The 24,137-nt window shown below is 38.0% G+C and overlaps 1 protein-coding gene across 1 annotated transcript in view; it reads right to left on the bottom strand.

Annotated features, from left to right (window-relative positions):
* Positions 1–23,811, bottom strand: part of LOC127104090 (uncharacterized) — a 33,360-nt gene extending 9,549 nt beyond the window's left edge. Inside the window, exon 1 of the mRNA XM_051041303.1 lies at positions 23,632–23,811. Coding sequence (XP_050897260.1) covers positions 23,632–23,811 — 180 coding nt within the window. The remainder of the gene's footprint in view (positions 1–23,631) is intronic.
* Positions 23,812–24,137: the final 326 nt, after the last annotated feature.

The raw sequence follows: 24,137 nt of genomic DNA, 5'->3' as shown, positions 1-24,137 counted from the left end.
CACTGAAGTTTGGTTGGTTCAACCTGTCCTAGAATAGTAACCGGGTTCTAGAAGGATCTCAAATCATCGACCTTTCTTTAAGTCCACTTCAGTGCAACACCAAGTGGTTGACCAAAGCTTCCCTAAAGTCCAATCTCAAAGAGTGTAGTATCGAGTCTCAACCAACCCCAGTCGGAACCGAAGCCAGTTATCTCACTACTTTCTAATGGCTAGGATGAGTCAATTAGGGTTCTAAAGGTCTGGTTAATGCTTTAATGACACCACGCGGAAGCCAAATTTTTCCTCAAGTGAACATGAGGAACATCAGGACATCCAAAGTGTCACATTAACCGTAGCCATCATTTTAACCATTCCAGTATACGCCGGATAGTCGCGATGATCTATTGCTACTTACCTAAGGTACACTAGATCCGGGTGTAGGATCTTTCACTCAAGCATAAAATACCCTCAAAAGAAGGAACAGTTTAAAACATAAATGATTTTTAAGGTGACCTCTCTTTGTAGTCCCCAGCAGAGTCGCCAGTTCTGTCATACGGTGAACTAACTTTTTGTGTTTTTTAATCGCAATGTCACGGTTAGCAAGAGTCGCCACCGACTTTTCTTTTATCCAATAAGGAAAGGTGGAAAAGAACAGGAAATACCTTAATTTAGATTCTTAGGTTCGGGAGGTACATTATACAAAGGGAAGGTATTAGCACCCTTTGTATCCATGGTTATCCAGGGGCTCTTAATTGCTCAATCATTTATGTTTTTCTAGTTTGAAAAAGTGGTTGAGAAATGTGTAGGAAATGTTTTGAAAGGGAGAATTTAACTTTGTAATGATTCTCGTATGAATGTATACAAAGTGGTTATCTCGTTTAGTTTTGAAAATAGTTTAGAAAAATATAACTCGACAATGATTCTAGTGCGAATGTATGCCAAGTGTGATTTTCTAATGGAGGTTTTGAAAGGTGTAAGGTGTGAAAAGTAGTTTTAAATTGTGAATAAGCAATTAAGAGTTATACCTATCCGAGGTCTTTCCGGGCATTTCCTATCCTTATGAGGGTAAAACTGTCCTTACTATTGAGAAGTAAGTAGTTTTATCCTTTGGATGTAGAAGGGTCATCGAAGGGTCATTGATTGGTCATTGAAGGCAACAGTTGTGAGGATACCTTAGCATCCGAAGGGACGATCATCATTTAACCGTAGGCTACACCGAAGGGTCATCGATGGACAAAGGCAACATTCGAGGGACTATGATGATTTAACCGAAGGGTCTTGCTAAGTGTATCCCCATATTCGCGGGACATGACCGTAATACCGTAATCGCAGGGTAACAAAGAGAGGTCCAAGATCACTTATTTAAAGGCAATGTGTTATAATTAATTAGGTAGCCGTAATCAAGTAGGTAATTAGGTCCATATTAAAATCAATACATTAAGATCAATTAAGCCATTAGGGTGGATCTTCGCCATGAAATGAATACATTAAAATCAATTGAGTAATTCAGGATGAATCTCCATAAGGGTATCCCATACTTAAGGTGGAATACCTAGCCGGCCGTTTCTTCGAGAATATGTAAGCCTTTACACCATTTAACACACGGGTTAGAGCATTGAGATAAAGTAGGATTTGACAATTGCACCATAAAATAAACATAACAGTCATGAACTCAGGCCAAATGAGGCAGAACTATAATAAATCATGATTAGATAAACATAAGACAGAACAGCAAAGAGACAAAGCAGCCACTGTCCCGTTCACCTCTGCTTCGCCTAGCGAAGGCTCAGCGAATGCTCGCTACAGGCTCGCTTAGCGATGTACAAACATTCATGATATTCATAAGACAGAACAGCAAAGAGACAAAGCAGCCACTGTCCCGTTTATGGCATTTGATTACAGGAACAGCATGGACAAACATTCATGATATTCAAGCATATTTAAATTCGCATGTGAAATCAAATTACATATTCGAAACTTCAATCATGATGCTTTATGTATATATAGATTACCGATTAAAAGCATAAAACAATAGTGATGCGCAAACCTGCTTGCAACTAAGCTGCTATGTTGAAGAGACTGATCGCTTTTGGTATCGGATGGAGTTGGGCGGCGGTAGCTTCGGAGCGGAGGAGCAGCCTTCAGGGTTCTTCACTCGGAACTCTCTAAAGTAGCCTCCAGGGTTTCTGTGCCAGGGTTTCCGTCCGTCTTCCCTCTGTTTTTCCGTCCGTCTTCGTCCGTTTTCGTCCGTTTTCGTCCCCCCCCCCCCTTCCTTCGTGACTGAAGGCTTGGCTATTTATAGTGCTCTTGTTATGACCTAATGGGCTCAGAATGAAGCCCAGAAAATCTGATATTCGCAAGCTTCGCTAGGCGAAGGAGTTGCTCGCCTAGCGAGCAAGCTATTTTGGGCTTTTACTGGACCTGGTGCTTCGCTAGGGCGAGTGTCATAACGAAGTGTTCGCTAGGCGAAGGAATTGCTCGCCTAGCGAGCAGGCCAGTTTGGGCCATCTTCTGGATTGGGCCTGTTGTGAGCTGGGCTTTTGTTCCTTTGAGGTCAGTGTCTTGCATAACAAGTCGGAGTGTCTTGAAAAATGCCTTGGGCAAATTTTGGGGTATGACAGGGTAGATTAGGCGCTATATTTGCATTTTGTTGATAAACATATTCTTCCTCTTCCATTGGAATAATATTGAGATCAATGTGATTTAAAGCCATTTTAATATCATAATACAGGGTGAGTTAGTCTAAATTTATAGAAAATGGATAATACAAAAAAGAAGTACAATGAAATATTTAGAGGGAAATTTGAAAAAAAAATAATGAAGAGCCATAAGAATTTGGAGGGAAAAATTTAACAAAAAAAAATCTTAATTTTTTCTCCCAGAGTGCTCTAGCGTATGTTTTGGTGAGTGATGGAAAATTTGGGAGGGAGAAAAATAAGGAATTAGTGTAGGATAGAAAAAGACACGTATAAATTTAATTAATTTAATGTTTTATTCATGGAATATATTGGAATAAATGCAATCTAGATATTCCATCAACAAATCATAATGATTAATCTGGTATATTTTGAAACAAGAGATTTTGAGTGTTTTTAAAAAGGATAATATTGGAATACCCTATAATATATTTACAAAATTAGCAAAAGTTAATAACTTCTTTGGTATCTGTAAAAAGTCTAAAACGACTTATAAAAAAAAACAGAGGGAGTACTAGGGAAGATCAAACATCTCTGAAGATGAACCTTACTGAGGAGATACAAGCTTCACTGGAGAAGGCAGAAACTACGTTGGGGACAGTAGAAATTCTGTCGGGAAAAACAACATGCCGCAAGGTATCTGAATCAGCCAAATCAGCTGAGGATAAAGAAATTCCACCGAGGATCAAACACTCTACCGAGGAATTTAATCAACACTAATGTCTAGGGATACCCAAAGGGTTAACTACTTGGGGAACCTCTTATGCTTTACACTTAAGGACTTGCTATCCATTAAGATGATGTTGGTATTCCTTTTACTTGCTTTGGAAAAATTCTTTCTTTTATATATTAACGAAAACTTGACTTTGATTTAAAAATTTAATTTCAAAATGATCATAATAAAATTTAAAACTATTGGCTGAAGTAAATAAGAGTAGAAACAATTGGATAAAAGCTCAACAATATTTAATATGATGGTAGTCTGTAAATGAAAAGACTCCATAGATTTTACAAAGTTGAAAATGGTAATTTACATGGAAAAGGGTTACATTGAATACAAATGATCCTTAATACTTCTATCAACTCTTGAGATCCACTATGCTCTTGACCGCTGCTGGAGATGAATTAATGTCAACCCTTATTCTCAACCAAGTCTTCAAAACACTGAAGATCAACAGAATGCAGTTACTGGCCATAATCCCTAATTTTTTCATAAGTTGCCCCGAGATGGGGTACTTAACTTATCGGGAAATTCTTTCTGTTTTATGTCTATAATTTTTGCCCTGATCGCCCTTTCGGGTTTTCAATCCACCGAGACGCTCATTTTTGCCTAAGCCACCCTTTCGGGTTTTCAACTTAGTGAGCTGTTCTTTTATTTTTTAGGCGAAGTATTTCTTGACTACATTTGCATTCACAGGACGAGTGAACTCTTCACCATCCATAGTTCTAAGAATCAATGCACCACCTGAAATGGCTCTCTTAACAACATATGGGCCTTCATAATTAGGAGTCCATTTTCCTCTGGAATCTGGCTTGAACGTCAAAATCTTCTTGAGCACAAGGTCACCTTCTCTGAATACATGAGGTTTGACCTTCTTATCAAAAGATTTCTTCATCCTTTGCTGATATAAATGACCATGACACATGGTAGTCAATCTCTTCTCTTCAATTAAATTTAAATGGTTAAACCTAGTCTGGCACCATTCAACTTCAGTCAACTTGGCTTCCATGAGCACACACAACGAAGGAAACTCTACCTCTACGGGGAGCACTGCTTCCATGCCATACATAAGAGAGAAAGGGGTTGCCCCTGTTGAAGTGCGGATGGATGTACGATACCCATGCAAAGCAAATGGGAGCATTTCATATCAATCCTTTTACGTGACAACCATCTTCTGGATAATCTTCTTCATGTTCTTATTCGCAGCTTCAACATCCTCATTCATCTTGGGTCTGTAGGGAGAAGAATTATGATGTGCAATCTTGAAGTCTTTACAAAAAGCTTCCACCATATTATTATTCAAGTTCAATCCATTATCAGTAATGATCTTACTTGGCACACCATAACATCATATGATCTGATTCTTGATAAACCTTACAACAACTTGCTTGGTCACATTTGCATATGATGCCGCTTCAACCCATTTTGTGAAGTAGTCAATTACCACTAAAATGAAACGATGTCCATTCGAAGCTTTCGGCTCAATCATCCCAATCATATCAATTCCCCACATGGAGAAAGGCCATGGAGAAGAGATAACATTCAATAGTGTCGGAAGAACATGAATCTTATCGGCATAAATTTAACACTTGTGGCATTTCTTCATAAACCTACCACAGTCAGATTCCATTGTCATCCAATAGTAACCTGCTCGCAACATTTTCTTCGCCATTGCATGTCCATTGGAATGAGTACCAAAGGAACCTTTGTGCACTTTAGTCATCAACAAGTCTGCTTCGTGTCTATCCACGCATCTGAGAAAAACCATGTCGAAGTTTCTCTTGTACAGTATATCACCATTCAGGTAGAAATTACCGGATAATCTTCTCAAAGTCTTCTTATCTTTCAAAGATACCCCAGGCGGGTAAATCTGACTTTGGAGGAAACTTTTGATGTCATAATACCACAGCTTCTCGTCTTTGATCTCTTGAATAACAAACACATGAGCTGGCCTATCAAGATGCATCACAGATAAATTGGGAACTTCATTCCAATACTTCACTACAATCATTAATGCCAATGTTGCAAGAGCATCTGCCATTCGGCTCTCATCTCGAGGGATATGATGAAACTCAACCTTTGTAAAGAAAGTTGAAATCCTCCTCGCATAATCTCTATATGGTACCAAACCGGGTTGATTTGTTTCCCATTCACCTTTGATTTGATTCACAACCAAAACGGAATCACCGAAGACATCCAAATATTTGATTTTGATATTCATGGCCTCTTCAAGCCCCATAATGAAAGCTTCATATTCTGCCATGTTATTCGTACACTTGAAAGTCAATCTAGCTGTAAATGGTAGATGCGTGCCTTGAGGAGTAATAATCACTGCCCCAATGCCATTTCCATATTAGTTAACAACTCCATCAAATATCATGCCCCAACGGGAACCAGGTTCTAGCCCTTCTTCAAGCAATGGTTCATCACAATCTTTCATATTTAAGTACAAAATCTCTTCATCCGGAAAATCATACTGTACTGACTGGTAATCTTCAATTGGATGGTGAGCCAAATGGTCAGCCAAGATACTACCTTTGATCGCTTTCAGAGGTCGGTATTCAATATCATACTCTGATAACAACATCTGCCAACGGGCAATTCTCCCAGTTAAAGCAGGCTTCTCAAATATATACTTGATTGGATCCATTTTGGATATCAACCAAGTGGTATGATTAAACATATACTGACGCAGACGCTTAGCAGCCTAAGCCAATACGCAACAAGTTTTCTCAAGCATAGAATACTGAGTCTCACAGTCGGTGAACTTCTTACTGAGGTAGTAGATTGCAAATTCTTTATTTCTAGTCTCATCTTGCTGACCAAGAACACAACCCATACTATCTTCGAGCACAGTCAAATACATGATCAACGGTCTTCCTTCAACAGGTGGAGACAAAATCGGAGGCTCAAGCAGATATTCCTTGATACTGTCAAAAGCTTTCTGGCAGTCTTCGGTCCAATCACAAGACTGATCCTTCCGAAGAAGCTCGAATATAGGCGCGCATATGGCAGTCATGTGGGAAATGATTCTGGAAATGTAATTCAAGCGGCCGAGGAAACCTCTGACTTGCTTCTCAGTTTTGGGCGCAGGCATCTCTTGTATTGCTTTGACCTTGGCAGGATCATCTTAAATACCCTTCTCGCTGACAATAAAGCCCAACAACTTACTAGAACAAACACCAAAAGTACACTTATTGGGATTCAAGTGGAGTTTATACTTCCTCAAACGCTAGAATAACTTTAACAAATGTCCAACATGTTACTCTTCATCAATTGATTTAGCAATCATGTCATCGACATAAACTTCGATCTCTTTATGCATCATATCATGAAAAAGCATAGTCATTTCTCTCTTGTAAGTTGCACCAGCATTCTTTAGACAAAAAGGCATCACTCTATAACAGAATATTCCCAGGGTGTAATGAATATGGTTTTCTCCATATCTTCGGGTGCCATCTTGATCTGGTTATATCCGGAAAATCCATCCATAAATGAAAAGACTTTGAACTTAGCAGTATTATCTACCAACATATCAATGTGTGGCAGAGGGAAATCATCTTTCAGACTGACTTTATTCAAATCTCTATAGTCAACACACATGCAGACTTTTCCATCTTTCTTCGGCACAGGCACAATATTGGCCACCCATTGCGGTTACTCAGCGGTCACAAGGAAACCGGCGTCAATCTACTTCTGAACTTCCTCTTTGATTTTCACAGCCATATCAGGATGCGTTCTTCTCAATTTCTGCTTGACTGGCGGGCATTCTGGCTTCAACGACAGTCTATGCTCTACAATCTCAGAATCCAACCCAGACATGTCTTGATAGGACCAAGCAAACACATCTGAATATTTTCAAAGAAGATCAATCAACCCCTTATTAGCATCTTGACACAGTCGAGACCCAATCTTGACTTCCTTCGCATCATCCTCGGAACCCAAGTTGGCTAGTTCAATCTGTTCTTCAAACAACTGAATAACCCTTTCATCTTGCTCAAGAAGACGAGATAATTCCTCACTTACTTATACATCACTTTCCTCCTCGGCCTCAAACACATGGAATTCAAAATTTGGAGAAGGAGAAGGATCATTGTGTTCAATGGGGTTAGGAACCATCCTGCATAATGATTTAATATTTTGATTTTAGAGAAGTGAAGTTGTGACCAAATATTATGCAGATGGATAATTATATTGTTTATTTATGTTTTTTATGATTACCATTTTCAGAATAAAGCAAAAACTAAAACAAACATCAAAGATGTGGATGAATAGAATTAATTTTATTGATGATCAATTTAAAATGCCCAAACAATGTTCACTTCTCCCTTAGGCATAGGAGAAGGATTTTAAATATAAAAGCAATTACTTAGATCGATGCAAAATAACAGGAATATCAACAGTAGTCCAATTGTTGCATGTCTTTCTATGCATTACAAAGTTGGTGCAGTCTTCCTCTTCGTTATCTTTTAGCACATCAGCTAAGTGTTGTTCAATGCCATGAATGAACCCTCCGCTACAGAAGCTGAGTTACATATCTTTAGATCTAACAGTTGATGAGCCTTTCTGGAACCCCAAACTGGTTCTGCCTTTGTTTTCGGAGACCTCTACCATGCGCCCCCACTGATCAACAACACCCTCTTCAACAATCTTCTGAGCATCTTTCAGAAAGGACATAGGTGCCCTAACTCTCTTCTCAGCAGCAATAGATAAGGCTTGGAACGGAGTTCCAACCTCATCCTTAGCTTCTAATACGAGAAAGATGACAGATGGCTAACCAATAGCGCTTTCTCTCCTCCGACAATCACAACTTTGCCATTCTTGACAAAATTGAGCTTGTGGTGCAGAGTGGAGGTAACAGCCCCTGCCTCATGAATCCATGGCCTTCCTAATAAATAGTTGTAGGTCGGGTGGATATCCATTACTTGAAAAGTAATCTGAAAATCACTCGGACCTATCTTAACTAGAAGGTCCACTTCACCAATTACCGTTTTGCGCGAGCCATCAAAGGATTTGACAATTACCCCACTATACCTCATGGGCGCTCCTTGGTAAGATAGCTTTGACAAAGTTGACTTCAGAAGGACATTGAGTGACGAACCGGTGTCAACAAGCACAGTTGACAGAGCATCTTCCTTACAGTTTATCGAAATATGCAAAGCCAAATTATGATTTCTTCCCTCCTTAGTGAGTTCTTCATCGCAGAAGCTCAAATTATTGCATGAAGTGATGTTAGCCACAATATGATCGAACTGATCCACAGTAACATCATGCTCTATGTATGCCTGTTCAAGAACTCTCTGCAGTGCTTCTCTGTGTGCTTTGGAATTCAAAACAGAGACAACAATGAGATCTTTGAGGGATTCTGGAGCAGCTGCTCAACCACATTAAATTTGCTTCTTTTTATAAATTGGAGTACCTCATCATCATCATTGGCTTTCAAGTTGTTGGATTCACCAGGCTTATTCTTTGAACAACCAACCAGATCTACATTAGGTACCTCCACCTTCTTACCAACAATCGTTTCCTCTTTATTTTCTGGGACCACCGACCCAAACACTCGACCACTACGGGTCACCTTTGTTACATCAGCAATGCTCACTACTGAACTAGTCGTAGGTAATGGGACCTCTTGACCATTCTTTATCATTGTAGCATTGTAATGGTACAGTACAACCTTATCAGATGAATATGGGACTGGGCTCGCTAATCATATTACCAACGACGATATTGATCTTTGAATGACATTATTAATGTTGCTGCTATCATACTGAATTACCAACCGCTCTTATTGCTTGAAAACGGGCACTATGACATTAACATCGTTATCTACATGACAGGATTGAACAATCTGAATCATGCCTTCATCCATTAGACGTTGGATGTCCCTTTTCACTACATCACACCCTCTTGGGTTCACGCTACAAACAACACAACCATCATGGTCATGTTCACAGTCACTCACCAAACAGATATCTTTGTGCATCTACACCAAAGATCTTCGGATAAACCGGACATCAAAAACCTTGAATTCTCTAGCATAACCGTCTACCATATTCACTGAAGAGTTCCCACGAGCGGGAAAATGGGTAGCTTTCAGATTTGGCGCGCGGTCCTCAAAGGAAACCATACCACTCTTCATAAGCTTTTGAACCTCATACTTCAATGGATAATAGTTTTCAATATCATGCCCGGGTGCACCCTGATGAAAGCCCAACGACGCTCCGGTTTATACCACCAGGGGAGTGGTTCTGGGATCTACGGTGGGTTCCTCGGTTGAATCAAGTTCTTGAGAACTAACGAGGGATATAGCTCTGCATACGACATAGGAATCGGGTCAAAAGAGACCTTTTTCCTCTCGAAATTCTGCTGATGATGATTGTTGTTGGTATTTTTGTTGTTGTAGGTGTTCGTTCTTTGTTGCGGTTGTTGTTGTTGTTGAATTGGTGTTGCTTGTTGATTAGAAAATACCAGAATTACTGATGATACTTGATGATGATGATGTTGACGGGTTGATGGATTTCTTCTGATCTAAGGCCTCCTCTGCCTCCCACTGGAAATTGCATTTGTCTCATTATCCTTCTTCTTGCTGAAACTACTACCATACCTCTTACTTGTTGACGCCTCATCTTTTGACAAACGTCCTTCACGGACTCCTTCTTCAAGTCTCATCCCCATATTTACCATTTCGGTAAAATCACTGGGGGCACTAGCGATCATGCATTCATAATAAAATGAACTAAGGGTTTTCAAGAAGATCTTTGTCATCTCTTTCTCCTCCAAAGGAGGAGTGATCTGGGCAGCCAACTCCCTCCATCTTTGCGCGTACTCCTTGAATGTCTCTTTGTCCTTCTTAGACATAGACCTTAACTGGTCTCTATTCGGCGCCATGTCCACATTATACTTGTATTGCTTCACAAAAACCTCTCCCAAGTCGTTGAAAGTGCGGATGCTTGCACTATCCAACCCCATATACCAACGGAGTGCAGCATCAGTCAGGCTATCCTAAAAGTAGTGAATAAGCAATTGGTCATTATCTGTCTGAGTTGAAATCTTGCGGGCATACATCAAAAGATGACTAAGCGGACAGGAGTTCCCCTTATATTTTTCAAAGTCAGGCACTTTGAATTTCACCGGGATTTTAACATTGGGTACCAAACACAATTCAGCAACACTCTTCCTAAACAGATCTTTACCTCTCAGCGTCTTTAATTCCTTGCGCAACTCAAGAAATTGATCTTTCATTTCGTCCATCTTCTCATAAACATCCGGACCCTCAGATGGCTCAGAATGATAGATGGATTCCTCTACGCGAGGCAATGTATGCACAACGGGAGGTGGCACAGACATGATTAGGATAGATGCCGGCATGGAAGCAAATGTAGACGCAAAGCTGTAAGACCCCAATTTTGTCCCTAAGATCCCTCATGGCATCATATCATATCATTCATTGACTCAAGGATCATTGTACACCTTGCTTGCTTTCCTGTGGATGGGTTATCTTTTGAGTGTGGTTCTTGATCACCAAGCATGTTTGGCATATGTATATCATTGCTTTTCATTTGTTTACTAACCAAAAGTACAAAAATGTGTCATTTAACCTTTGCCTTGCAGATGAAGCAATCTTAGGTCAAAGTAGTCAAAAGCAGTCAAAGGCAGTCATTGAGTAGGAGATGGTGGCCATTCTTGATAATTTGGGCACCATAATCATTATCAAGAGTTCATATGAGTTATGACATTATTTTGAATCAAAATCTCAAGTGGTAGAGGCTTGAATCTCATCAAGGCATTCTTCAGTCAACTGAAGCCCTAGCCAGTCAACTGCAAAGTCAATTGTGATTTTTGGAGGTGGGAAGAGCCTAGAAATACTTCATTCATGTTCAAACAAGTCTCATTTGACATTTCAAACATCAATATTGAAGAAAATAAAGTCAGGTCAAAATTTGCCAAAAATAGAAAGTGACCTATAATTTGAACTTTCCAAAAATGGAAAGGTTTTCTCCTCAAGATTACATCACCAAAAAAGCTTCAAATGAAATTTTGTTGAACATGAAAGTTGTAGATATTTCTCTCCCATTTCCAAAATGTCCAAGAACATCAATTTCTCATTTGTGGTTGAAGAGATATGATCAAAACATGGCCAAGTGTGGATTGAACTTCAAAAGTGCATAACTTTCAAACCATTGCTCCAAATCATGTGGCTCTTTTTGATAAATTCTTGTCATGACCTATAATTTCATAATCTTGCATAACATTGCATCAATTCCCATTTCATGAACATTTGCAAAATTTTGGATTTTTGGAGGGGATTTCTAAAATTTGAAATTGGTGCATAATTCAAACATTTTGCCATTTCCAATAATTTTTAAATTGCATTTTGAGTGAAATTAAGTAATTTTCGTGCACTGTTCATGCACCATTTTCATGCAAAGGTGAAAATCCCAAATTTGTCCAAACACCTCCATTCTCCCTAATTTTTCATTAAGCATTTGTTAATCTTAATTAAACATGACTAATTAGGAGTATATAACCTCAAACCCTAACAGAAAATGCTAACCACAACTCACAAATTCAGATCTAGAATTTTTCTCTCAAATTTCTCTCAAATTTTTCTCTCATTTCTTCAAAGAAATTGCATAATTCTTGATTCATTCATCATCTAGCATCATCACTGATCATTATTCAAGCAAGGTTCAAGTGGATTCGTCCAAATTCAAGTTGCTCAAAGCAAGAACATCAACAATGGTGGATTCTTCAATCTGTTGAATCGTGCTCAATTGGACATTAAGAACTCCTCCAATCCACTCCACAAGCTTGCTAGAGGAAGATCTAAGCACTACAAGGCCAGGAACTCGTGGATTTGAAAGCTGCTCTTCAAGAGGTGTGGAAATCGATCCTCTCTTTTCTTAATTTTATTATGCGATACTTGTAGAGCTTGCTTTTGTGATCATGCTGAGCTTCGTTTCACTTAATTCCATGCTATATTGAGAGAGAATCGAAGATTTAAAGTTTCATGATGATTTTTTCTTTCATTCGATTCATGCATGTTGTGATGTTTTTTGGATGAAATGCGTGTTGATTCTTATTATATGATGTTAGATCTACACGTTGCCATGCTTAATTGTTGATTCTGGAATTTTTATTCATCATGATTCTTGCTCTGTTTACTGTTCCTTGGCTGTCGCGCGAAGAAGATGATGCAGGTGCTATGGCAACGGTTTTCCACTTGTTTTACGCAACACTTTTCTGTTTCCAAATGTTCCTGAAAACCGTTGCCAAAATTGCTAGGGTTTCACGCTATTGGTGCATGGCGCTCTCATGCTCGCGCGCTGATTGGCTGATGCGTTTCTAAGTGAAACGCTGCGCTTTGGCTCTTGGCGCCAAACTCTCCATTCAAATTAATCCCATATATTTCATTTAATTCTATTTCCATTCAATTTTTATTTCATTTTTATTTTGCATCTTCAAAAAATCATAATAAATCAAAAAATGATCCAAATGACATGGGGATTTTTGCTATGGTTTCCTTTTTCTCTCTACTTTTTTATCAGCATGATAATCAAAGTTGTGCCTGGCCTGGATTTATTTTTGTCTAAGGTTCTTGTTCATGTATGCTATTTTGACATTGCTTGCCTTTTCCTTTGTGAAATAATGTGTGTTGATCCAATGCTTCTGGAATTTTTCATGATGAAATTACACTCTTTGATTGATATTTTGGTGTTGAGTTTGCATTTTTATCATTTGTGGTTTCTGGTTTGTGAATTTTTTAAGTAGGTGTGACAATTTGTGTCACACCTTTGCATGTTCATCTTGTGCTATGTGATTACCCTATCAAATGATGCTCAATTATTCTGATTTTTTGCATGCTGATCATATGAGATGTCTTGAATATGCATGATTTTTTCCAGACTTTTGTGAATCATTTCTGATTTAATTGAGATTTATCTTTCTGGTTGATCACATGTGGACTTTAAAATTGTCTTGAACTTAGATTGATCATGAGATACATTTGGTAAATGATATTGATGTGAGACTTTCTGCTATGTGTCAATAATTGTTTGAAGTTTCATCATGTCAAATTTCAGCTTTTGTTTTAATTTTTTTCTTATCTTTGACCCTAGGCTTTGACCTAGTGGTTTGCCTATCATGTTTGAAGCTTTGTTTCAGGTTACACATTCAAGTTACACAATTGATGATGCCTCATCTTGAGAGCATTTGATATTTGATTTTGATTACTAATATGTGTTTTGTGGGTTGATGTTGACTCTCTTGAGCTTGACTTGTGGCTTATGCCTTTGCCTATATTGGTTATCTGTTGCATTAACTGTTGGTTGATTGTCTGAGTTGTATACTGATTTGTTTGATGTTTCCACAGGTACATTAGTTGCTTGAGTTCATTTTGAACTTGCTTTTGCTTGGTTGCTTAACCACTTTAGGTATAAGCTCTCTTCTTCATGTAGTCTGGAAGACCTGGCCTGTTATGTGGCCAGGCACCTGTCTGAAGTCCTCCTTAAGAGGCAATGCTTGTGATTGTTTACTCTTTGTGCCAAGCAGGAAAAGTCCTTTGATAAGGCAATTAATAGATAAAAGAAATGTGTAGTCCATCTCCTACTAGTCAGTGTGTCATCCCCTTGCTCACATAACATGTTGATGCATTGTGGATACTAACCCAAGATCTATAGAGTCATTCATTTGTGGAGAGAGTTCCAACTTTCTGAACTCCCACACCTTCTATTATTCATTGCTCTCCCTGACCAGGGTTAGGAGCTATGAGGCACACCCCTCATCTCCATTTCATCTGCTTCACCTTAACTCTCAATGTTAAGGTTAAGAGCACAACTTACCCCATTCCAGTTGACTTTAAAGTCTAACCTTGCTTGAGCCAAATTGCTTGTATATAGTGTGTGCTAATTGACTTGTGTGTTTGCTTACTTAATTCACCTGTGCATATTTGTTTGAGTATGCCTTAGTGCATTTATCATCATCAATTGTATGTCATTTCATAAACTTTGTCTTATAGCATTTTTGCTTTGTCCATGGAGGAGACCACCATAAGTCCATTACTTGGCAGTTGTTCCTATGATATGGTGTGAGACTAGTATAAGTCCATTGATTGGCATCTGGTATCATTTGTTTTATTTTAGGAGATTGGTGTAAATCCATTGATTGGTATCCGGTATCCATGTTTGTTTTGTGAGACTAGTATAAGTCCATTGATTGGCATCTGGTATCATTGTTTTGTTTTAGGAGATTGGTGTAAATCCATTGATTGGTATTCGGTATCCATGTTTGTTTGTGAGATTGGTATAAGTCCATTGATTGGCATCCGGTATCATTGTTTTGTTTTAGGAGATTGGTGTAAATCCATTGATTGGTATCCTGTATCCATGTTTGTTTATGAGATTGGTATAAGTCCATTGATTGGCATCCGATATCATTGTTTTGTTTTAGGAGATTGGTGTAAATCCATTGATTGGTATCCGGTATCCAGTTTTGTTTTGTGAGATTGGTATAAGTCCATTGCTTGGCATCCGGTATCACCTTGCTTTGTTCATTTGCTTATTTGCTTGTTGCCTCATTCCAAAGGACACACTTGAATCATCTTCCATATGATTTCAAGAGGTGAACATCTAAGAAGTTTTACTTCCTCACCCTTCCATTTTTGTGTGTGTTTTGAAAACTCCCTTTTCACATGTTAATTCAAAAACTTTGAAATATTGTGCAAACATTGTCATCTCTTTTTCAAATTAGAAACCTAGGCTTTAGGCCTTTGATTTTTTCAAACTCCATTTCATAATACTTCTTTGAATTGAATTCTAATCATACTTTGACCATCTTTTTGTGAATAAATCCTAATTGATTAATCCAACTCATACAATTGTTTTGTGGCTTTGTCCATTCTTGATAAGTTTTCATGCATTAGCCATAGGTTTGATTTATCCTAGTTGGTTGATATTAATCTCACCTTCTTGTCCTTAGTGATTGAATTGTAAGACTTCCTTGCTTATTATAGGGTTAACCCCTTACTAGCAAGTTGAAGCTTTTCTCACGTGGTGGACTCGTTGTTTGTGTAAGGTTGAGTTTTCTCCCGTGGATAACGAAAGACCTTAGGGCTTTTGTTTTAAAATGAACCCACTCATATTTTGGAATTTTTTTAGCCGAACTACGGCGTTTTGATCCTTACCTTCCATGGAAAGGTACGTAGGCAACGGGTTCATCCGTTCAAACACAAAAATAATAACTTGTATATTCTTTTCTCATCTTCCCAATCATGTTTGCACAATATGTCATAAACAAATAAACTTTTTTATACAACAAGTGTGAAAAGGGCTCCCTAGGAGTACCTAGGACGTTTTGGGTTCCTAACACCTTCCCATTGCGTAATTAACCCCTTACCCAGATTCTCTGATCTTTTCATTAGTTTTCTATGTGTAAAACTTCTTAGGCTTTTGTTCGCTTTTTAACCAATCCTTAGGATAAATAAAAGTGCGGTGGCGACTCGATTTCTTTGTATGCTTTGCTTTTGATTTAATCAATCAATTATAAAGTGACGAATACACCGCTACAAAAGCCTTCTAGCACAAAGTTGGACGGCATTCCCCACGGGAATCCGGTAGGCATATTCGGTACGAAGTGGGCGGTAGCAGCAGGCACGGTAGAGGTAATCACTTCTGAAGTAACAGTCCTCACGGGAGGAGTTGCAGGCGTTGGAGAAGCTTGGCATTCAGGCGGGCGATCTCGTCCTTCAGCTCTCTATTCTCTTGCTCCAAATGTTCCATAATTCTCAGATGATTGGCTCGGGTATTTTACCGGTGAGTCATCTTGGCTAAAGCCCAGAAGAAACACCAATCAGACACCTGGCAAAAACCTGCTTATGCAAATGATGCATGAAATGCGATGCTTGATTATTTTTATTTCCAAGGAACTTACTATATCATTTTCAAATATATAATGTTTAAATGGCAATTGCAACAATTTGATATGACCAAAAATCTCTTTTTATTTATATAAATTGGAAGGATTACACTAAGTACAAATTCAGAAACCAATAAAAAGATACAAGGGAAAAGGAGACTAGTCATCCTAAGGATCCCTAACTACAATATTAGAAGATCTAGCTGAAGGCGCGTACTTCCTTCGAATGCGACAGATCCCGGTCTCAAAAGAAGCCTTCATCTGATTCTTCTCGAAGACAAGCTGATCAACAATCTTCTTCCAGACAACGGAAGGCTAAGGCATGCTAGAAGATGAAACCTCTTGCTCTCTCTGTCTCTTCGTCACTCGGTCTTCAAGTAGCTCAATAAGTGCATCTTTTTCTTTAGACTCCAACTATAACTCTTCATGCTTCTTGCTCAAAGCACAGAAACACTCTTCCTACATATCCTTCTCTTGCTTCATCTTGGCGAGCGCGTCTTCCAACTCCTCTACATCTTGGTTAGGGAGAGTTAATGGCTCAACCACAACCATAGACATGGGTCTTTCATATCGATAAGGCATCTTCAACCCCAAAGTTCTCTTATTCACCCAAAGAGTGTAAGCTTCCAAAGCTACACAATTCTGCGGACCAAGCTCGGATTTTCCTTTCCTATGCACATTATGCCAAGGATGCATAATCTTCTACTTCAAATGTTGGGGATCTTTACCCTCTTGATAGAAAAGACCTTCTAACAAGGTGTTATTAGGTTTGTCTCTCAAGGGGAACCCAAGTTATCGACGAGCCAAAGCAGGGTTGTAATTAATTCCCCCTTGTGTGCCAATGAGAGGCATATTAGAGAATTCACCACAACTATCAATAATCTCCAAACTGCTTAAAGACAAATCATACCAAACTATATCATCATTAGTAAGAGACATAAGTCTCTAAGACCACCTTAGACATTGTTTATTCTCCATAAAAGCAGGCGTTTGAGGCAAGTGCGAAATAAACCACTTGTACAGAAGAGGAATGCAACAGACAATCGTTCCACCACCTTTAGAATTCCTTAGATGCAAAGACAAGTACATATCACCCAACAAAGTAGGCACATGATTCCTAATCAAGAAAATTCTAATGTCGTTAACATCAACAAAAACGTAAATGTTAGGGAACAAAGCTAATCCATAGATGAGTAACACAAAGATAGCTTCAAAAGCATCCACACTACCGGCTTGAGCAAAAGCAGTAGCTTCCTTTATGAGGAAAACAGATGGCAACCCAAATAACCCTCCTTTCTTCACCCAATGAGCCTCTATCTCAGACTTCTTCAAGAGAAGAGCTTCAGCAATAATACTAGATCAAGGAATCTCCTCCAATCCACTAAAAGGCACTCTACTAGAAACAGGTATCCCCAAAAGATGAGAATACTCCTCCAAGATAGGCACAAGCTGAAAATCTGGGAAAGTGAAATAATGGTAGAGAGGATCATAGAACTACACTAGCACACTCAAGAGTCCTTCAACCACATCAGCAGCCAAAATGGACAAAAGCTTCCCATGACGTTGTTTGAAGTCCAAGGGATCTAATACAAAATATGCTAGCTTCCTTAACTCTTTCAAGTCGGGACATCTAAAACTGTACTTCTTAGTGTTCCTTCGTCCATAATCCATGGTCTGAACATATTTGCAAATAATACCTCAGTTCCTTGAAATTTTCGTGTGATGAATGTTATGATGCGCACGAATGCATGAATGCAACAATCACAAATAAGGGATAACACACAAGGCAAACAAAGGTCAAGGGATGAATCAAGTCATTGTCAAGATCAATCATCCATTTTGATGGATTATGGTTTACACCTTATCAACACCCAAGTTCCATTGATATTGACAAGACTTGATTGGATCAACCAAGAATCAAGGGTTTGTTGCAAGTCACGAGCATGGAGTCTGAGTAAGAACCATCCCAAAGGAGTGAACTAAAGATAAAAACCTGTAGATCATGTTCTAAAAAGTTCCCAGAGTCTTAATTCCATCTATCAGATATTATAGGTTAAGATGACTGACTCATCGGCCCATAATATTCTCAAGAGAAACTCGTCTAAGTGTAGTATCGTGTAACAACTGTTATCAAGTCTACACTTGAACAGTTTCCGCACTACGTCCTAAATAGGCCAAGATGGGTTAAATGTTCTAAGGTCCTCAGCTTCTCGAGCCCAATTAGAGATAATAATGCTTAACCACAAATACTTGTGTGACATTTCCAAATCCAAAGGAGTCTCCACTGAGCAGATGGATCTCAAGCTAACTTGTTAAGGACTACTCCACATAAGTCAAACATGACTATACCATCCTCATATCTTAATTGCACTCAAGTTCGAGTTAGAACTTATCTCACCACTCAGAGATCACCAAGCACAACAAGCAGATTATATCACACATACATATATACAAACATCACATATTTACAAATATATACACAAAAAAAGTAGGCTAAACCCACTGGAGACTACACCCCAAGAGAGTCGACACCGCGCTTTTATTGTTTCCAAGGGAAAAGGGAAAAAGTATGAACAAAACCCAAAAAGTAAGAAGTTTTCAAATAAAAACTAATAAAAGTCAGAGATCACAGGGAAGGGGGTTGGTTACACAGAGGGAAGGTGTTAGCACCCAAAGTGTCCTAGGTACTCCTAGGGAGCCCTTTTTGTGTGCATATGTATTTTGTACAAAGTGATGTTTACAAATAAATAGAATGGGGGGATGAGAAAAGAATTTATTAATTATATTTTTGTGTTTGGCAAGACCTCCGGTCTTGTGCCTACGTACCAACATAAAAATGAGGGATCAAAACATCGTAGTTCGTGATACAAATTTCAAAATGGATGCATTTCTTTTAACAAAAATTTAGTTTGAAAGGCACAAAGGCCTAAAATGATTTGAATGAGTTAGTTCTTTTTGGCTTTTTGAAAGTTTAAGTCAAGTATAGTTAAGTTTATTTACAAGTTTGATTTAAGAAAAGAAGTTTGAAAAATGCAATGGCATAAGGCCAAAGTTTCTATCTCTTTGCAAAGTGGTCAAAGTTTAGAACAAAAATAGTTCACACAAAGAAGATTTTGAAAAAATGGAGGGAGAGATTTTGAAATTAAAGAAATAGGGAGAAGATGAAGAGACTATCCTATGTACGAAAATTAAAAGTTTAGAGTTGAAAAAATCTGACCAAATGGGTAGCAATCCAATAGACAAGTATGTCAATAGAAACCCAGAATTCCCTTGAACTTTTAGAATCAAACAACACACAAATGCACAATTATATTATCTTGAAGAGCAAGTCATCAAATAAAGATGGCCTCATCCAAGCTTATCCATTTCATGATCTTCTTCAAAATAGCCCATGTAACAGATGAATTCCACAGGTCACAGGTTTAACATAACAACTTCACAATGATCATGTTGCAGATGAACTTAGAGAGGTCTTCAAAGATATATCAGATGAAGTTCAAATTGCAAGCACTTAGTTCTTCAACAAGTTGGAATTGACCAAGTCCATTAGCCTAGGAAGGTTGCCTAGATTCTAAGTCCATTTGTCCAAGATCAAGCCAACAATCCACTTAAATGTTTTTTAGGGTTTTTCTGATTATTATGTACATTAATGGTCTAAGACCATACAAACAAGCAAAGTATATACAAACAAGAAATATCACACAATATGGTCCAAGTGTACAAAGTGAAAATTGCATTAACATAAACGATTAGAAAGATACGGACAATGGCAAATGAAATAGAGTGCTAAAAGTAAATTGTATTAAAGTAAAAGATCGAAATTAATTGTTAGTAGTTAGTAGGTTAAGAGTTAGTATTGTTTTGTTTTTTCTTTTCATTTCAAGACATTCTTTGGAGAACACTTAACCCACTTATCACAAGCATAGGTCTTTGAACCAAAACATCTTCGAAAAGAAGGAAAGAAGGCCAAAATTCCACACAATACCATGAAAGAGGGGAGACTTACAATCTCACTAACTATAATGCTTATGCCTTTTATGTCACAAATTTAGTGTTATGTTAAGCAATCGTAATTGGACTTATGTAGAAGTCACGACTATTTGAGGTCGGGAAATAAAGTTTTGGTGTTAATGCATGTTTGAGACATAGTATAATGGACTATGCTCATGAAACATACCACACACAGAAAGAATATGCAAAAGTTGTGGCATAATCTCATCCATACTCATGTTAATTTTTCAATCAACTAGCATTAGGACTTTGAGATGTCATAGGCCAAATGGATTGAATGAATGAAGAAGGGGAATAAGATGAAGTGGGAAGGGAAAGAATGAAATCACAAATTGGTCAAAGGAGGACTTTTAAAAATTAATATCATTCATTCATTTTGGGAGATGGAATGTACATTCCATCAATCCCGTAAATTCAATGATATTAATTTGACAAAGTCAAATCAACCTTGACCAAGGCCCAACAACAATAAGCAAACTCAAACAAGTCAATACAAGTGGTCAACAAAAATAATTGACATTTATTCAATTAAAAATAATAAAATAGTGCATTTAAATCAAATATGGTTTGTCCAATTCCCAAAAAGTCATCAAAACACCAAAGAAATGGCCATGAGATTTATCATAGGTCAAACAATGTCAAAGGACCTTGGAGAAAAAATTTCATAATTTTTGGAAATTTAAAAATATTTTTAAACAATTAGAAACAAATGCAAAATCAAATAATTCATGAAAAATATTAATAATGACCCAAAGAATAATTTTAATTCAGAATATGAAAGAGAAAAATATTTGAAATTTTTTGGTGAAAGTCCCATATTTTTTGGATCAATATTGAATTTAATATGAATTATTGAAAATAATGCAATTAAAATAAAAATTCTGAAAATCAAAAATACGTGGACCACTTGATCTCCCTCATTAATTGAGGTGGAAAATCAAGTGGCCAGGAGTGCGCTATCCACCATAGACCTTAGTCAGCGCGTGGCATCTTTGGTAATCAAAACCAACACTTAGGAATAGAACAGAAAGAATGGATCATGTGGTTCAGAGCCTTGCCAACTCATCGCCGGAGCCAGAGCTCTGGTCATCTTCTCCGGTGGACCTCACCGGACTGGTCCACCACCAACCATCACCAAAATGAAAAACAAGGACATGATCTTAAAGGAAAAATGACACTGAGCTCGAATCTGACCTCAATTCACTCTAACTCCAAGTATATTGAGAGATACATGGAGTTGAAATTTGAGGTACATGGACTGAGTTTCTTCGATTTGGCCTCAAAGCTACTCAATCTTCTTGCCTACATTGGTAGGACTTCAGACAACCAAAGAATCAATAGAATTGAGCAAGAATTTGAGAGAATCGAAGAGTTCAAAATTTCTGGAAAATACCTTCAATGTAGGTCTGGATTGAATGGATCTTGATCTTGCTTGTGCTTGATCTCACTCCACTTGCTTACAGGAGAAGGATTGAATGGTTACGAAGTTGTGGATTCTTGGAGAATTGAATTTCAAAACAGTGGAAATTCAATCTCAAATTCAAGAGAATTTTTCATGCTTATCCTTTGCAAAGTGAGGGTTTGAAATGGGGGATCAAAGCTGGCGCTAATATGTGTCCAATTCGGAGCAATTGAAGCTCTATTTATAGCCTAAGCAAGTGATAATTGAACTTTCAAATTCACTTTCCAATTTTGGAAAATGGTGATGCAAGTGTGCATGGGCGCGCACAGGCCCATGAAATGATTGTTTGAGGTCCACAAATAAATATCAGATGGTCTGATGTAAGCTTGGATTGCAAGGCAAGTGAGCATTGATGTTTGAAGTTTGATCCTTGCCAAGTGATGTCACCCTGTTTAAGCCATGCACATCCTGTGTATTTCTTGTACAAAATGAGTGAACTTGAGCTCTTTGAAAAGTTGAGATCAAGAGGAATAACTTTCATGTTCAACACTTTTTCATTTGGAGCTTGGATCTTGGAGAAATTTGAGGTGGAAGTTTGGAAATTTTTGACATATCAAATTTTTTCTAAGTGTAAAGCCATATGTCTCAATATTCCACCTTGCTTAACTTTTTATATGAGCTTCAAATGAGAAAAGTGTCTTCATAAACATTGTAGCTCTCTCAGTGAAATTCAAAATCGTTACCAATTTCATGTCATTTGGATTTGAAATGATAGAGTTATGCATTTTTGAAGGTTGGAAAAATCACTTGATCAATGGTATAGGTCAAAAGTTACCTATAATGTAACCTCGTATCACATGCTCAAAAAAGTTGAATCAGCTCCCACTCCAAACATTAAAGTTGAAGTAGACCCATTGAATTTGATTGTGCAAATTGTAAATCTTACATCTCATGAAAATTGAGCATGTTATGGCCTTGGGAAGTTGACCTTCAAATTAGGGTTTAGACAAAATGACCTATAATGTTTCAACATAGAAAATGATTTTCCAAGCAAAACTAGCTCTAGGTCTCAACATGAAAGTTGTTTGGAATGTCATTTAGAGTACGTTTGCTTTTGGAATAATTTTCATATGGTGAAAATTGTAGGAGATAGGGTCTAGGCAGGCCCAGTTTTGATCACATGAATTCATCTGGCCAACCACCATCAACCAACTTGCTAACTACCAATTCTATGGACTTTCCTGGCTCATGGTAGATCATATATGCATAAGATGATGAATTTGGAAGTGTCCCTTGAGAAATTTGATCTATTGGTGAGATAGCTTGTTGGAGAAGTTACTCAAGATACCTAGTCAAACTAGGGTTTCCAAGGCAAATCACCCTCAAACTTTTGAAGAAAACTTGATCAATATAACATATAGAGAACATCGGGACTCATATATGATGCTCATAACCATTCTTGAATCAATTTTTGGTTGTGCTCTTTGTTCATGAGGGTCTCAAACCCTAGATGTGAACTTGATGAATCAATGGAATCATGCCCTTCCTACAAAAGATTTAGACAAATGCAAAGACATATTTCTGGTATTTTGGTTAGTGAAATGATAAAATATAAGTATAATATAATCACAAAGTGCTTGGTGATCTCTCCCAAAACAAACCCAATGAAGGTGGGGTAAGGAGGATGCCAAGGTATGATCCCAATGCTAATGCTTATGATGAAATTGCATGAGGGATCTTAGGGTCAAAATTGGGGTCTTACATCATGGCGGTAGGTTATGTTCAATAATGTCGGTGTCTAACCCTGGCATATCTTGATATGACCAAGCGAAGACGTCAACATATTCATGTAACAACTCTACCAACTCGGCGTGTACATGCTTGGCAAGAGTTGCCCAACCCTTTACCTCTTTTTTGTCAGTTTCAGAACCCAACTTAATGAAATCCACAGGTTCTTTGTATGGCCGAATCTCTTTCTCTTCATGCTCAAGGAGTCGTGCTAGTTCAGCGGGTAACTCGCAATCTTCCTCACTGTCGTCTTCAACTTGGTTGATTGGAAATCCAGATTCATAGTCGATTTTAGCCATATCGTAATCAATGGTTTTATTTGCTCTGCATATGATGAGCTCATTTTAGTATGCTTCTTTTTTTTTGAGAAAAAGTGGAAAGAGAAAAATAAAACTTTTGTCATTTGCTTTTAGTGAAAACGGAAAAATAACTTAAAGAAAAGGGAACACAAGTTTCGCATGCAAAAAGTACTTTTATTTATTCACATAATACTTTTAAACACGGGGGCCCTTACAAGCTATCCTCTCGTCTCGGGAAGGGACGAGGGACGGAGAAAACAAAATGCATTACGTTTCTTCTGAGTACACCATAGGGATCACGGTGGCCGTCCAATTGGGAAGCTTGA

The sequence above is a fragment of the Lathyrus oleraceus genome, chromosome 7, assembly GCF_024323335.1.
Source record: "Lathyrus oleraceus cultivar Zhongwan6 chromosome 7, CAAS_Psat_ZW6_1.0, whole genome shotgun sequence".
NCBI classification, from domain to species: Eukaryota; Viridiplantae; Streptophyta; class Magnoliopsida; order Fabales; family Fabaceae; genus Lathyrus; species Lathyrus oleraceus.
The sequence above is the reverse complement of the archived record's forward strand: the minus strand, read 5'-3'. Positions and strand labels throughout refer to the sequence as shown.